Genomic DNA, 17,692 nt, shown 5'->3' on the forward strand with positions numbered 1-17,692 from the left:
ACTGTACCATCTATATAACTTAAAAGACTTTATTATTATTATTATTATTTGCACATCCATTCTTTTCATGTCGCTGATAACCACTGTAACAAGCAGTAGTACCAAAGAGTTTGTTAGTAATACAGCATTTCTATAAACAAGCTGGACTGCAAAAAAATGGAATCTGTACTGTGCCATCATTAGCAGCACAGTGATGAAAACAGAGGCAGCAGAAGAGCAGCAGTGACCATCTAAACCAGCTGAGTGATGTGGAGAGCAGTAGCCTGTTCTTGTTATCTGATAAAAACGGAATCGTCTTTGGAAGCTCTGTTAGCTCATGGCAGTTTCATCAGTTGTAGTGCTGATACTAGAAGACAAACTCTCTGGCTATGTAGGAAATTTAAGTATGAAGGCATTCGTCTTCCTGATTTGTTCTACAGGACAAATATTGTTTGGGTTTTCTTTCTCCCATTATGTAGAGACCACCTGGTTGCTCAGTTAGTATATTTTCTGAGTGGAAAGGGAGCTAACATTGATGGCATCCCCTAGTGATACGTGCACTGCGGTTAGCTGAGCAACGTCCTTCTGTCCCTGTGAAAGTGTTCAGGAACACTCGTTCTCTACCACAGCCTCCAGCTTCGGTACCAAGAGGGGAATGGTCCGGACTCCGGATTTCAAGTAGCTCCTGCCATTCCTGTGGGAGATAGGGTTTCTTTTGCTTCCGTATCCTGGTTCCATGGAGAGATGTATGGCATGGAGTCTGGAAGTCAAAGGCTAGAAGGATCTGGATTTATGAATGCATCATTATATAGATAACTATTATCCATATGTATGCAGGAGCAGAAACCAGTCAGTGTCCATAAGCCCTAGGATACAGACCATGAAACTTCTCCGTAGCGTCTGGATAGCTAAAGATATGCAGAAAGACACGCACAGCCTTTATTCAGGGCAGTCCAACAGAAATAAAATCATAGACAACTTCAATTGATATATCAGAGTCTGGCCTGCTGTTGCTGGTGGCATCAGCATTTGCTAACCTGTGCTAAGCCAATTTTGTGAGGCAGTTGGGAGTTTAACAAACCTATTTCAGATTGTATTTTGGAAGAATATCAAGCATGGGGGGAACTGGTCGTGTTCTGTTCATTGCAGCAGATGGTATCCCATTTGGTGTTTGTTAGCTTTGTTTGCAGCTCAATATTTTGTTTCTAGGGGAACTCAGTAAGTTAAATAATTTATCTCTCTAATGCATTAAGAGTCTGATCCAAAGTCTACTGAAGTCAGTGCAAAACATTTGATTAACTACCACGTGTACTGGTGCAGATGCCAGGTCCTGTATGTTGAACTGCATTTCAGATGCTCTCTAGTGAGGAGAACAACACAGGCCTCTGTCTCTCCACGGAGAATTTTCTGGCTGCAAAGAAAAAAATAAATATTCAGATAGTGACAAAGAGCTTCGCAGTTAGAGTGCAGGACTGTGAAGATCAGGATAATGTTCTGGCTGACTGTGCAAACTACTAAACCTCTCCTGCGATTAAATTCCCCCTTTTTAAATAAAGAATATAAATAATACCTCCAGTTACATTTAGGATTTACCCCAGTATTGCCAGCAGTCTGCTTTGAGGTCTTTGAAGGCCCTATAGCAAGGCTAAGCAAATAATCATTATCACTTAATATTCTCATCAAGAGTAGGATAGGATCTTGCACCACAAGGGCTAACCGCAAACTCATAGCCTCTTTACTAAGGCATTTTCAGAATGGCAGAGACAAATTCGTACCCACATCCGACAGTGAATTTTGGGTAAGCAGAACTGTGCTCTCTTCAGCAGTGCTGCTGTCCATGTAGACCTCATTACAATGTCTGTGCGTGGAGACAGTTTTTATTAAATTCTCACAACTGTTTGATTCCTGAATGATTTAAAACATGGAAGAACATAACATTTTAAAGATTTTTTTTTTGTATTCCAATAAACATCCAATGCCTGTTCCTCTCCAACAGAACTTTTCAGATTATTAGTTTGCTAATGTAACCTAAGCACTCTAATTCTGTATTTTTGTCCAAGTTTGCTGTGTATATCATATTTGGTCATTGAAAAAATGAGCGCATATTAACTCTGCAGTGTGTGTGCATGAATTCCAGTTGTATTTTAGTCCTCCTAGTGGCCTGTTATATTAACAATATTATAATCCTTATTTTAGGCATTGGAACATGTTCCATATTACTAGTATCTACAACAGTTTGCAGTGTTAATACTGCAGTAACATTTATGTATTGCTGAGGTCAATAAATCCTTTAAAACATATGTCCAGCAAATCCACTCAGGTGGCTGGCTATCCATCACTTACACATTTCTGTATTTACACATAAATTGTAGCAGAATCAATATATAAAATACTACATTATTCTGCCACTGTAGGGAAGCCTGCAGTGGGAGCAGGAGACTGCGCCTGGTTCCTCACACTGAGTTCCTACTTCCATCATTCCCTTTAAAGATAAATTTTCTCACAGACAAATGGGGGGGGTCAGACCCCCAGAATTGTGATACCCAGTATATTTTCACTGTGCTTCCTTTCTCTGGAAAAGCCCCCACCACCTTGTCAAAATAACATGTCTTACATTCTAGGAGGGGGGTTTTATAGCCTGGGTGGACTCAACACAAAAGTTAACCAGCCTTTTAGATCCTGTTAGCTGCTTAGCTTGAACCTTGCTGGTATCTAGGGAAGGGAAAGGTGGAAAGGGCAGGGTGTGTCCGGCACATGCATCTTTCACTCATTTCTGTTTCAAGACTATGTTCCTCACAAAGCCTCTGCAACCACTAATGCCTCCTACCAGATCCAGCTGAGGGGCATTTGCTGGGCCTGGCTGAACCTCTAAGTAGGTTAGAGGTTCTCTTGACCTGAAACAGATGTATCTAAAGGACAAAGCAGCAAAACTAAAACCATAAATAAACTAAAACTCCCCTCGGATCACACCATTTTTGATATGTTTATTAATCAAAATATATATTTGTGCTTGAATTTGATGAGGAGACAAGCTGAAGATTTCATGAATCTCCTGGCTGTGGGAACTTCATCAGTATCTCCAGCAGTGTTTTTCCTAGTACCAGCACTGCTCTGCTTGTTCACAATGATGTTTCTTTTTGATCATCCTTTAGAGCTGGGATAAGAGAATATCATCTGCAATCTGGGTTTGTTTATGACATGAATTGCCTACTTCCTTCCTGTAGTCTTGTCTTTCTCATTTCTTTGTGGCTTAATCCAGATGGGTCACTGCCCAGGACTGTATCCTTGAGTTGTCTGGTAAATATGAGATTAGTTCCAATCTATATTTTTGTCCATCAAGATATATTTTAGTCCACCGACTAAATTATTAAATCTAATCTTAGCCTGTTTCTATCCTCAGTATTGTCACCACGGACACAGGCATACTGCTTTCTGCTAGTAACTGACAGCTCTGTCAGATGCTCCAAAAGACACAGATTCTCTCGGATATCAGGCGACCGTTAATATTCAGACATATCCTGGGTGCTGCATAGATCAAACGAAAAGGCCTGCTCCCTGACACCACTCTAACAGGAGGCAAGCGAGAGGGCTGAGCAAGGAGAGAAGCACAATTGTTATAGTTACACAGTTCTCGGTGTTAAAGCATCTCGGTTCTGATGGATGCAGGCTTGATGGCTTATGCGTTGATGTGAAACCGCATTTTGGAAAGTAGGCATTTTAAGAGAGTATGGAATGGGTAGAACCTGCAGTGTAGTGATCAAGCAAAACTGGAAAAAGTATGGAGGTAAGACTCAGGGAAAGAAACCAAGAGGACATCAGCCCTGGCTCCAGTGCTCTTTTGGTTCCCGTGGCATGACTCTGGGATATGGGCAGCACAGGAATCAAGGCTGTGGGGCAAATGCATCAAAGTTGTATCAGAAAAGCATCACAACAACATGACTTACAGGTAGCATTGAAATGAGGTTCTGCAACTAGACACAGCCAGGACCTCCGCTCCGCTGGTCTCTGAGCTGCCTGATCACACCACCGGGCTTCCCAGTTCCACTGTTTGGCGCTTTTTTTCCTCCTCCTTTGTATAAATGGTGGGGAAGTAGCTCTTGCTCTCGTCAGTTATGCCACATCTTAGCACATGCTATGTCTTCGCTGCTTTGTTGCCTTTTTTTTTCCCTCTTCAACAGATGTTTCTATGGTTCTTGTTTGGCTTTTAGTAGGAGGTGTCCAGGGTGCAGCTCTAACACGTTCTTGCAGCCGACTTCTATTCTCTGAGAACAAACGTAGACTGGAGTCACAAAATGATTTTCTGAGCCAGCAGCACACCGCACTGGGCACATTTCTGTGGCAGAGCGCACTAACAGATTGCTAAAGCTCCTTTTCTTATCAGCACCTTGAGTGGGGAACCCATGCAGGTAGACACCTGCAGGTGCCCGTGCTTTCTCGGGGAATCTGGCTCCCATCCCAGCAGGCCTGTGAGTTAAGAAAAATGTCCTCAAGCAAATCTGAAAATCAGCCATGTATTTCTCAGCTTTTAACTTGCATTTTTTTTTACTTGATTATTTTCTAGCAGGTTTTTTTTTAATTCTTGATTAATTTTTGGTTGGCTATTTAATGCATTGTCTGGTTAACTAATTCATGTAGCAGTTTATAATTACTGCCTTACTATAAAATGGCCGTAATAGAAGGTTGTTTGTTTTTTGTTTTCTTTCCAGTAGAATAACAAGTTATTTTTATTATTCAAACAGGGCTTACTTCCTGCTGTTTTCAATAAGATTTTTAATAAATATGTAAATTTAAAAATTAATTTACTGCATACATTTGGCAGTGTGATTCTCAAACTGACAAAAGTTTGATGGATTGTAAAATTATCCCCCCTAAAAATCATCAGTCATGGTAAACAGAATTTATCAACCTCTGGTAATTTTACAGCTTTTTCTTCATCTTATCTTCTGTTAGGAACTCACTTAAAATTGATTATAATACTGTATATTTCTAGAACCATAATTCATTCATAGATTAATTAGATTTTAGGTTAATATCCCATCATACTACGGGACATGAGCCAACAGTGTTTTGCAGTTGTTACAGAACTGCAGTAGAGAAACCTTGATTACTGTTCCCATGTGGTTTAAACCGCCAAGACTAATCACTAATCAAATTCAAACCACATAAAATGGAACATCCCTCATAGCATTTATTTTCTAGCTGACTTATACTGTGGGCTCTTTATTGATACGACTAAGTATAATGAAACAAGCTAAAAATTGCAAGAGAGGATTTCTCCTTTTACTTCAATTTGGTTCTGCAGCCTTTATCTGAAACTCTTGCTCTGATTTCTGTGCTTCTGTCCCTCAAAATATTTTGCCCTACAGCAAAGATAAATAGTTTGCATAGATGCATGTAAATAAATGTACTCTTATGTAGGATCTGATGGTGGATGAACTTAAACATATGTTTCAGTGCTGCAGTTCATGCTTTGTTTGAGTCAGTACTGAAAACTGAGAGTCTCACTAGGGCAGCTGAAGAGGCGGCAGGTGGAGTCACGGAACCGGCATCATTATTTGCATCTATCCTATCCCAGTTTTCTCTGATTACACAGGAACTTTTGTAATCCCATTGCACAGGATCAGAAAACAGTACGCAAAGAGTTCAGGCAGCAGCAGATTTACTGGGAAGGCTACATGGGCTATAGCCTCTTCCTCCGCACTTGCCAGTGCAGCCTGTGACCTGGCTGCCCAGCTGCATCCTCTGCCCCGCATCCTTCACGCAGGGAAGGCTGTATCCCTTTTTTGAGAGAGGTGTGCGCACCAGGGAGCTTCATTAATGATTTCCATGAGTTGCAGAAGGGGAAAGAAATGGCAGTGCTGTTTTTTATTGAGTTTCATTAGGAAGAAAAAAAAAACCCTGATGTGTAGAGAGCTGTTTAAAAGCTGGAAAAGGAAAATGAGAATTTTGGGCTCCTAAAAGAAACTATTTTGTTGGGCTGGGGATGTGAGGGGTTTAAGCCTGTTAATTCAGACTTTGTCAAGAATGAAGAAGTTCTAGTCGTAAATCCTGCTTCCAAATGTGAAAATTTTCACCTCTGTAGCTCTGCTTTGTGAGAGCTCGCAAGAGATATGGTGATAGCCATGCACCATGTACAAATAACATGGAGGCTCTCTCCACAGTAGCCAAATGTGCAGTCACACAGGGGTGGACTGATAGGTCTGGGAAGATTGTTTTTCTCTTCCCAGCTGTCTCTTCAAAGGGTAAAAATGAGAAAACCATTTGCTGTGGAGTTCACTCCTGTTGTTTAAATGGCTCCTATGAATCATCTTTAAAACCTGTAAGAAGGGACATTCCCCTTCCTGCCTGTGCAAATCTTCCAGCAGAGACTGACTCTCTCTGAACTCCCCTGAAAACGATGCATCCACCTTACCGCATACAACAAGCTGATTTTCATAGCTGGGAGAATTATGTCTGCACAAGACTTTATACTGCTGATTTGCTGTTGGTGCTGCTGCTTAACATTGCTCCCCTCTACCTGCTGCTTCTGCCTTCTTCCCATGAGATCAGCTGATGGGCTTTGGGTATTCACAGACTAACCTGAAGAGAATCTAGTTCAGTACTCAAGAGAGAGGACTACTAGTGTGAAAAATCGTTACACACCACCAATTACCATGTACAGTACAGTCCTGAAGTGCAATTCCATTTTCCATCAGTATGCTGGGTGACTGACAGACAGACATTACAGGCCAGGAACTCAGACATCACTAGCAACTGAGAGGATAAATGTCTTTGTAATTACCAAAATAAATAGACTTGTTCAAAAAAGCCAAAGGTGGAAGATGGAGACAGGTGAGAACACAGTTAATACTCAGGAACAGTAGTCTAACAGTAGTTCAGCCATACAGAAAAATGACCCCGATTGCTGAAAATGTCACCGAGATTATACATTGTATGAGCATGATCCTGCATTTACTGGATTTGAGAGGGGTTTTTTTTTTTTGCTCTGTCTAATATAGGATAGAATTTGTTTCTCTAAGTGCTGCTTTTGAATTTCAAAAATCTTTCTTCAACTATGCATTTTTCCTGCTTCTTGATTCAACTCTAAATATATATCCTGATTTAAAAAAAATCCTCCAAACTTCTAATTTATGATAAAATTGTAGCCCCCTTTTTACAAAGTCCAACTTTACTGAAACAAGCCGTACATACTTTAAGCAGCCATACATTAAGGTAACACCTCAGTAGGGCAAACCTGAGTATACTGAAATGCTGTGTGGTAAGATAAAATCTGATGAAGAATAAAACAGTAAAGTTATTTAGGAATAATAAGGAATCCACTAGCATTCAGTAGGTTATCACTGGCAACATAACCCTCAACATAATTCTGTCAGGGAGTAGTATTGAACTTTAAATGGTTAAGTCAAGTTCAATTACTTTGTCAGCAATCTTTTTTCAGTCTTTAATTTTTCTTTTACTGCGATTTTTTCCCATCACTAGAAAATCGGAACCATTTTGTTACTTAACTCCCTCCAAGAGTAAAGCTAAAAAAAATCTCTGAAATATAAAGTGTATCCTATATATGTCTTGTTCATTTTCAGTCTCTCAGATTCTAAAAACTGAATTTCAGCCTCCTTTCTCACCATGGATATTTTTTCCTTAATACCTTGTGATGAGCGTGTGATTGCAGTAAGCCTTGCTTTTAGTGGGTAGAGTCCCTCTGCGAGAAGCAAAATTGGTGATTCCACCAGTGTGAACAGTGTGAGGCCCTGATTACACTCCGGAGAAAGTAGCGGCGTTTAATTGCTTTTCTTTTTAATAACTCCCCCTAACACACTTGACTGAGTACCTGTATATTAATACATTGTGACCATTTTCCAAGGTAATTCCACTTAAAATTACATTTTCTTATTTAGTTTTAAATAAATTTGTCTAGGCATAGTGGATGCACGCAGTAGCCACTCCAGGGCACTGAGAGAAAACAACCCACACTTGTGACATTCAGCTCATAACTGAGCAGAGAGTAAAAAGATTTACCTGACTTGGAAATTGGGACCTGAAATTCCTGATTTATTAAATTATGCAAAATTTCAAAGAGGGTTGGTGTATACCTAATCAGGTCAAAGTCTGCCATATCAACAAAACAATCAGGTACTTTGCTGAATTGTGAAGATGATATTCTTGGCATTAGTCAAGTGCATGCACATAGTCATCTCATCCTTTTATGAAAATTGTGCTTTTTAAAAGCATAAGGCTTAGCTCACTAAAAATATCTTTTATCTTCCAAACCACACAAGGATTCAAGCCACAATGTAAGTCTCAACTCCTCAGTCAGCTATTCATTAAGCAGTAGCTATTTTGTCCAGATCTGCAGTTATGAATCATATACAGTTTGTGCTAATAACGTTTATTTCCTTTACAGTTATTTACTTACAGTTCAGGACCATCAAAACTGCTCCACATTTGTAGGTTGTTATAGTCCTAAATACAGTCGGCAAACTTTGGTTTTGTTTTCATTGTTATATTACCCGTAATGTTGTATGTGGATGGTGTTTACCTATGTTTGTATTGTTTTCTCATAAACTGCTGAACAGACTAATGAACTTATAAATACTTCATATCAATGCATTTTTTCTGGGAAAAGAAATTGGGACTTACTGTTTATCCTGAAAATCTGATGGCGTTTCTTTGAGGTCTTTGTCTGTTACAACGAAATAATCATGGGATTTCTGCTCAAGCAGGAAAAAGAAAAATGATTCATTATTTCAAAAATTATTTTACTGTGAGTCCAGAAAATAGATGAAAGTTTCTGACAATATACAAGGGAGAGCAAGGCTTAACTTATTATTTAAGGTTATGCTTTAAAGCGACGGAAGTTCAAACGTTACATTTTTAGCTCAGCTGTCATACAGCAGAGGTCACGCAGTGACAGCTTGCACCTTTGTAGCTTCCTGGATGTGACTGTACAACTGTTTGCACTGCGGAGTGCTACTTGTCGACTTAATGGTCTCATCAGGTTGGTTAAATGAGAGCTGGAGATGGTTCACTTTCTAGTCAGCGACTACCATTGCTTTCTGTCCTGCCTCTCTGAAGAAAGCTACTACGGTATAGCTCAAAGCTAAATGAAACATTTCCACATTATACCTTTCTACACAACACAGAAATCTGGGAACCAGTAATGTAGCACCACCACATTCAGTGGGACATTATTTCTGGTTACACCAGTATTTCCCTGCTCAGAATACTGCTCTGTATCTCAGTACACCTATTTTACAAGAAAAAGCTGTGAACATATTAGAAAAGTCCTTCTGAACATCATATGAGTAACCTCTGCAATGGCTTCAGCTGCCATTTCCCACTTAGACCCATTGCATCATAAATACACAGCAGTTCCAGGACTATAGAACATCTAAATTAGTAAAAGCCTGGATCTAAATTGGTAAAAAGTAGCTCTGTGGGATCAAGATTATCTTGAACAGGCACAGCCAAAGTAAGGTACAGAATTTTTAAAAAGGTAAAAATCTAGAAAATTGTTTTCCTTCACAATGAAGTTTTAAATAATAACCAAAAAAATAGTGAGCATACTGTGTACCTCCTATTAGAGATCAGATCTGAAATGAAAGGCCTTGAGTTATACCAATTAAGTATTGACTTTGTTGATCTATATTTAATTCTCATAGCAATTTAGTTGTTTTTACCCAATAGTGTTTCACAGTTATACTTCACTTGAGGCAATGCCCTTTTTGCTTTTGTGTTAATCTAAAAACTAAATTGCCCTGTGCATGAGAGACATAAATAAAGTTCATTTTAGTCTTGTGTGTAACTGATTCTGAGCCCCTTAAACTGCTGGGTAACTAAAGTTAGACAGCTGGAAAATACATTTATCCTGCAGGAAGGCTCATTGCTAATTCTTGGCTCTGGCGTTGCCTATAAGCATGGCCTGGTTTCCAGGCAGTCAGAGCTTCTGCACATTATTATATACAAGAAGCGGACCTGCTGCTGAAATCCTTCGGCATGCCAACTACGAGCCCTTCGTACCTACAACTACCCCACCCTCCCCTGTTCCTTTCCATTAGACTTGCAAAGTCTTTGTGCCCTTCCTAAGGGCTGCAACTGTGACTAGTCCTTGATCACACAGCACCGGAAATGCTTTCTACCCACACGCAGCCTCTTGTTTTTAAAGTTAAAAAAAGATCTAATTTGATGTAAATGTAGAAATAGCACCTATTTATAACGTAACAGTGTAACTGCAGGCTAGCTTTGTTTTCCTCATTTGCTGCGCTTGAAGTGACATGCCGGCTTTTATTGTATCACTAATGGGTTTTAGTTAGTCCCTTTAGGATGATGCCAACAGCATTCTGTTTCCTGACTCATCAGTTTATTTTGAAGTGATGTGACTCCTAACAAACGTCTGTAGTATGTCAGATAGAGTCTCTTCTGACAACTGCTCTCAGGTAGTACAAAGCATCCCGTACTGACTAGCTAAGAAACTCCGCAGTGGTGGGATGCTTTCTGCTTACACAGGCAAGAACAACTAATGCCCTCCCTACCCAGAGGCTATAAATATGGGGTAGTATACACGAGTAGCACTTGTTCATAGCACGATTAGCTTGGGGATTTTCTATATGGAAGACATAGTTAGCATAAGTAAAATAAGCTATAAACTGATCTGCTCTAGGATGATGGCCCAATGCTTTTACAAAGGCACTGTGAAAGTCCCAGTGTGACTTCTCTGCCCTGCGCTGATTTTGGTTTATGCCAAAATCTGTGACTGTATCTTTCTATCTTTACCATGAAGCTAATAGTTGGGAAGACATGTAAGTGACCACACTTGATGCAACAGCCAGCCTAGTTATTCACAGAACAGGTACAGACCAGTCAGCAGCAAAGTCAACATCTTTAGGCTGAAACAACTTTAAGTATTATTTCTCAGAAGAGTCATGTCTGAGAGCAGTAATGTACTGTTCTTCCCATCTCTTCTAGCAACACTGAACACAATCACTAAGTACTTTTCGTTTTGTTTGGTGATAAGATGACCTGTTCACTACACGGGAAGTCTGGCCACTGACCAGCGTTACACGAGAGTCAGTCAGAAAGGCTCCTGCGTAACGCATTTTTGGTCACTACTAACACAGAAAAGATTTGATTGGAACCAGTGACCTAGAGGTTAGGTGCTCTGTACGCTGTTACCAAATCTCACCCAGTTCTCTTGAATATGTTATGTGTCTGCTTGCTGTCAAATGTTCCTCATCTGCAGGAAAAGCCACTCACATTCGTATGACACTGAAGTGCATTAGCAAACCAATTACTTTAAAATGCACAAAACTAACATCTTTGGCCTAACCCCTGTTCTCTGTTATCTGTGTCTCTGTTTCTAAGGTCAGTAACAGATGAAAATGAATAAAACTAAAGATAGAATTTAGCCACCTACTTACACAAGTTATCAACAAATTCTAATAATAGTTGCTTTGGTTTTGCCTTTTTATGCATGCAACAGCTCTTGTGACTGTCATGAAAACTAAGAAACTTAAATAAGGATGGCTTTAAACACTCATTGGTAATTTTTTTCCAAATTGTAGCTTTAGTTACTAGAGGAAAGATTTTTAAAGAACAGGAGTTAACTTTCTTTCTGAGACACCAAGTTTATAAATATTATTAATGACCTTTCACCTCTAGGAATGTACATTATTTTATTACTCTGGACAAAGAATGATTTGTTGATTATGGAGCTTCTCATGTTAATATTTATGCTTAAACTTGTATTTATTTTTGCTTGTGGGGGTTCAGGACGTGAATGAGTTTACTTCCATATTTCAAGGAGCATTATATGACTTTTTATTCCAAATATGATGTAATTTAACAGATTACTTAAGTGCAACTGTACTGCTAATGAAAATGCAGAAAGATAATTCTTACTGAACATCTGATATCTTCATACAGTTTTCACATATTAATATTCTCTATCCAGAAGTCCAGTCTAGATGACCAGCTTTATTTGATTATAAAACTAACAATATTTGGCCCTAGTTGCTAGAATAATACTATGTATGAAACAGTATGTCATAAGCAGATAGATTACACTACTATCGAGTGAAAAAAGCCCAAAGTATTAGTTGCCAGATCAGATGAGCATTATTACACAATACATTTGTCTTGCATACTATTACAGTAATGTGTTAAAGAAAGGAAAAGATAGAGTATCGTTGACAAAATGATTTAAGTGGGCATTATGACCTATCTAACAAGGGCAACTGTATGTTCTAAAACATCTGTAATTTCTGAATACAAATATTGTCTCTATTTTAATAATAAAAGTTGCTACGACTTTTGAAAATACTTTTTCCTTTGATTCTTGATGCATAATAGTAGGTGTTATATGCTAGTAACACTTACATGCATCAAATTTATGAGTCTCTATCAAACCAGTCACCACTCTGTATATTTTTTTGCCAATGGGTTTTGCTGATGGGCTTCACTTCAACTTCACTTGGTTCAATGACTTTTCTTAAAATTTTTAGTGACTAATTTTGTTCCCTGCAGTTGTTCTGGTATGTTTTATTAGCTGTTAGCCTTACATTAAATGACAAACTAGAGTGTGATTAAAATAGGATTTTAGTTCAGATTGTGTTTGCAGGATATAATAAACTGCTGATACTATATATATGTAGAGTACACTGATGAGTTCATGCCAGTCTATCCTGTATCTTAAATCTATCCTTCAGCCAGCCAGCGATTTTGCTCTTATTTTGATACTTCACCTAGGATGCTCTATGCAGCAAATACCATAGGTCTCCCTAGCTCCTTGTACCAAAGAGTTGCAATTGGCCCCCATTGGAATCAATAAGAGTTTTATCATAGACTTTACTAACACCATATTGACTTTTTGCAGACCCAAGTCTGTGCTAAGCAGCCAGATTCAATTTATCCAAATAAAAAGCTGTGAAGTGGGGAAAATGTATACAAAGAAAAAAAATCATTTAGTCGTTCATAGGATAGAGTATTTTAGATTTAGTATTCCGAAGAGTAAAAAGTACTAGTATGTATTTTATTGATGCTATGTCTGAGAATTTCCTCACCTGGCATACACAGAAGTGAAGCAACTGTTCTGTTTCAGTAATAATGTATCATATGTTAAATGAGGGCAAAGAAAAGAACTTTTAAAGCTGAAATTGTAGGGAATTTCTATTCAAGTGTCCTAAACTCATATTTGTCCCTATTACCAAGGGTTATATTCCTTTACTTCAGAAAATACTGTTATTACAGATATTAAAGACCTTAGTTTTAACTCTCATCTAAAATCAGCATTTAACGTAACGTCCCCTAGAACTGTTTTGGACTGTACATTAACTAATGAACCAAACAGAAGAGTTCCATTTACTAAGGCTAACAGCTCTTACTGCTTCACTTAAGTTTATCGGAAACATTTGATACAAATAGTAGCCTAAACCAGACACTGTTAGCTTATTAAATATGACAAGATCACAGCATAAACTTCATTAGATAGGCATTTCAATTTTTATCTAACTAGCCATAAAAACAAGCCATTATACTATGTAATAATATGTCTTCCTCTTGCCCAAGATTTCTAAGGATTAGCAACACAGCAGGCACAAAATTTGGCTTCTTTGAAACTTGATTTTTTCCACAATTTCTAATGACGCTTTCCAACTGTATATTTAATGACCCACATCATCAATGTATCTGGTCATGCTGTATCTTTAGTGAGCTTAAAAAATTTTCATCTTTTTATCTAAACCAAAATAATGTACTGGATTGACAGTAATTTACTAATTCAGTCTTTGCTACCGAATAGTAATACCAAAAATAAGGAATGGCTTGCACTCTGACAGTATATTTCAAAAGTCCTGTGTCTTGTCTGAGAGTCCTATAAAATGCTGCATGTTATCTCATATTTCTGTGATAATATTATCTGTAACAGGAGTTGCACAGATTTTAAAAAAAGCTTATATATGAAAGGCTGGTTATTTTTATTGAACTTCTCCCTAAGCAACTATTCCTTGGTCAGATCTCTGATTGAAAAGACTGTAGCTAACAAAGGGATAAAATTACTCTTATATAATCCTACTGTGCGTTTTTAATATAATGTGCTAATACATTGTCCGGTGTTCCAACAGAATTACAACACTTCCCAAAGCAGACCTCGCCAATATCTGATTGATTCTGGTCTATGGGGATCGGACCAGTCCGGTGTAATTTCCTGTCTTGTTGCTTTCTTTTCTATTAGAGAGGGTTTGGGTTCATGGAAATCAATAGGCTTACACATGCAAAATGTTAGGTTATTTTCTAGCAAGTTTCACTTGTATCCATAACTTACGGGAAATGCTGTTTTCTCCTCTGAACACGTCTACTGCGCTTTTTTTTTTCTTTTTCCAGAATGCGAACTCTATTCATAGATGAATACCCATTTAAACATGCCAAAAAAAAATATTTCCTAAAGGAGAAGATGTAAATTAATGTGAAGCTGCTGAAGATATGTTACACATACAGATTCCAGGATCTGCTACTTAAAATGTTGACGGCACTTAACTGTTTTGGAAATGGAGTCTTATTTGTCTCAGCAAAATCATTAAAGATAGGACTTGTCCTAAAATGGACATTATTATTCCATTTAATTATAACAGAGATTTAAGCATCTAATAGTCTATTTCCTTGAACCCCATGAACTTTGAAAGATAGTAATTAGCCACCTACAGTAGGATAACTTTTTTGTAAGAAATATGTTTCTAATATTCTCCACTCTTATTTCAGAAATCGAAGCAAACTGAAGAAACAGAAGAAGATTCTCAGAATAGATTATCTAAAATTTCCCTGGAGTCCCTCAATAAATTTAACAGCAATAACGTACTTTTATTAGAAAAAGAGAAGAACTGTCTGAACAAGGTTGAAGGACAAAAGGAAGAAAATGGAAAGAAAGAAGAGGCTTCCTTAAATAACTCAGATAGGCAGGACGTAGACAATTTGGAATCCTTGAGTGATTCTTTATATGATAGCTTCTCCTCTTGTGCCAGCCAAGGCTCTAATGATGTATAAAGACACCTTCCAGTGGGCTGTGAATGGAGCACTTACGGAGCTGAAAGAAAGTGGGAAGTGAAAGGGGGAGAAGAGACAATTGTTGAAAATTCTCACTCTAAATCGTTGTATTCACAGCAGGGTATTCCTGTTTTTTTTTTTTTTTTTTTTTTTTTGGTCATGACACAGCAATAAGAAAGGCAAGACTGCATTCATCATGATGCATGAGACTGAAAATTGAACAGAACAAGCTGTTCCACAGAAATGTCTTAATTTTGCACTTTTATGAATATTTGTATAGATGTAAATTTTTTGGAAAAATATATTTGTAGGGATAAATGACAGCAATAAATTTTAAATTGGTGCTATGCTTCTGTAATGGCAGATTACTAACTTAAAGGAATTGATGTTAATATTAACAGGAAAAGTTAGTGGATTTAAAAAAAAAAATTTATAATTGTTCTAGTCTTAAAACTGTATGTAGAAACACTGCGTTTATTATAAACCTGAGCCTGCCAAATTGTCTGTAATAAACTTTCTTGGTCTCCCTTTTATAAAACATTTTATTTTTTATTTTTAGTGCAATTTCATGTATGTTCTCTAGGGAGGTATGCATTTTAGCTATTACAATTTCACAGCAGGTGTCTTATTTAAAAAGATTTTTGACTTTTGGCACAGTGAGAAAATGAACAGGTTAGAAGGCCTGATCCTGCTAGTACATATGCATTTGAATTGACTTCATAAATCATGTGCATAACTATTTGAAAGATCAGGATCAAAGTAACTCACTGCTCAAGCAAATGGGAGTCAAGTATGAATGAGACCCACACAAACTAGCCTTTAATTCTGACTGCAACACAGTTCATCTACTTCCACCTCCTCTGTAATCATTTCATACGAATTTCTGAATGTAGCATATGGTGGTATCCTTTTGTAGTCTCTAATTTGGTCTTACTTACTGTAAACCCTAAAAAAATTGGAACTCCTATTTGTGCGATACTTAAAAAGGATGTTGGTGCTAACCAGTACTAGTTCAAACATATCTAGGAGCCGGGGGATTGGTGTGTATTGTTTGTTTGTTTTTCTACAAAGACTGTTTATATGTAAGGGAAAGTCTATTTCAAAGGTTCTGTGTATTTTTTCTAGTTGTGAAGTATTTATAACTGCTTTTTGTACAGCAATCTGTAAACTAGATATATTTGGGATATTTCTAGACTCTACAGTTTCTTTAGCACATGCTTGTTAATCTTTGAAATGATATTGTATGATCAGTGTTAATATTTTGTGCAATTTGTTACTTTTTAAAGTAATTTCTGCCGTAAACTTGCATTGTCTTTTTTGACTTCGAAACATCTTTCTTAAATAAAACTCTTCTCAAAAATCTATTTGTAAAGAGAGATTTATATATATATATATATATATATATATATATATATATATACAGGACTGGTATTACACATTGCAGTAAATTTTACTGGAACTTTTTAATTTATCAACTTAAAAAAAATAGTTGATGAAGATGTTTCTGGGAAGTAAGCATTGCCAAACAAGAGCCTAGATAGGTTGTGCAGGGGAAGGCTATCAGCTACCTGATGCCATATGCGTACAAAACCTTGAGCAAACTGTTTCCCTTTCAAATCAGCTAGTTTCCCCTGCTTCAAAACTACATGTGCAGATAGATGAAATCGGGACGCGGCCACTAAAAAGTAAGCTACGCTTAATCCGGACTCTTTTATTAGCAAGGTATTGAAATAAAGAGAAATACTTGGGTTTCGGATGGCAGGAACGAGTCACCCTCTCGGGCTGGGTTAAAACAGACTGGAAAGCGCCGTCTGAGAGGACCGGAGCGCTGCCCCGCCCGGCTGACGGGGACGCCGAGCTCCCCACCGCTCCCGCCGCCCCTGCCCGCCTCCCTCCCGCCGCTAACGGCTCCTCGCCGCCTCAGCCCGCCCCCTCCCCGCTAACGGCTCCCGCCGCCTCAGCCCGCCCCGCCCCCTCCGCTCACGGCTCCCACCGCCTCAGCTCGCTCCGCCCCCCTTCGCCTAACGGCTCCCGCCGCCTCAGCCCGCCCCGCCCCGCTAACGGTTCCCGCCGCCTCAGACCGCCCCGCTGCCGGGGAGCGGTGCCCAGAGCCCGCGCGAGGCCTGCCACAGCGCGGCCGGCTCCCGAGCCGCCGCCCGCCCGTAGCGCCGCGCGGCCCTGGGGCAGGCGGCTGTGGCACCCCGGCAGCGGCAGGCACCGAGGGGCGGGCGCTGGCAGTCCCCGGCACGCCAAGCCCCGTGCCCGCCGCTGGGGGGGGGAGGGGGGGAGGGTTGGGGCTTGCCGCGTCTCCCGCTCGCGCACGTACATGCCGCTCGCGCGCAGCACTTAAATCTCCTCGCACCCGTGTTTTTACGCTTTAATTCCCTTTCTGGGGCGGAGTGGGGGAGAGGGGACGCCGCCCGCCAGGAGGGCCGTGGAGACCCGCGGGCGGGAGGGGCTGAGGCGCTGCCACGGACCCGCACACGCTCGCTGCCTCCCGTCTGTGCCGTGCGGGACCAGACGCGTAACTGCCCCTCTCACACACGCGCCCCGCCAGCCCCCGGGGAGGGGGGGTGTCGGGCGGGGGCCCCCCCGGGGCAGAGCCGCCGCCCGGGGCAGGCGGTGCGGCCCCTCGCCGCGCCCGTCGGGGAGCAGCGGGCGAGCGAGCAGCGGCGGGGGCTCG

General features: G+C 39.8%; 1 protein-coding gene and 1 long non-coding RNA gene across 7 annotated transcripts in view; one reads left to right on the forward strand and one right to left on the reverse strand.

The window, feature by feature from the left end:
• NCKAP5 (NCK associated protein 5) overlaps positions 1 to 16,369 on the forward strand; it is a 254,060-nt gene extending 237,691 nt beyond the window's left edge. For all 6 annotated transcript variants that reach the window (XM_064514629.1, XM_064514631.1, XM_064514632.1 and 3 more), the window contains one exon: positions 14,728 to 16,369. In XM_064514629.1, the coding sequence (XP_064370699.1) occupies positions 14,728 to 15,009 (282 nt within the window). In that variant the 3' untranslated portion in view covers positions 15,010 to 16,369. The remainder of the gene's footprint in view (positions 1 to 14,727) is intronic.
• The window catches only part of LOC135328834 (uncharacterized), a 19,016-nt gene continuing 1,324 nt past the window's right edge, over positions 1 to 17,692 (reverse strand). The window contains exons 2-3 of the long non-coding RNA XR_010389923.1: positions 3,924 to 4,241; positions 1 to 1,390 (exon numbers count right to left, since the gene is read on the reverse strand). This is a non-coding gene — a long non-coding RNA (uncharacterized LOC135328834). The remainder of the gene's footprint in view (positions 1,391 to 3,923; positions 4,242 to 17,692) is intronic.

This window comes from Dromaius novaehollandiae, chromosome 7 (assembly GCF_036370855.1).
Source record: "Dromaius novaehollandiae isolate bDroNov1 chromosome 7, bDroNov1.hap1, whole genome shotgun sequence".
In the NCBI taxonomy this organism is placed as follows: Eukaryota; Metazoa; Chordata; class Aves; order Casuariiformes; family Dromaiidae; genus Dromaius; species Dromaius novaehollandiae.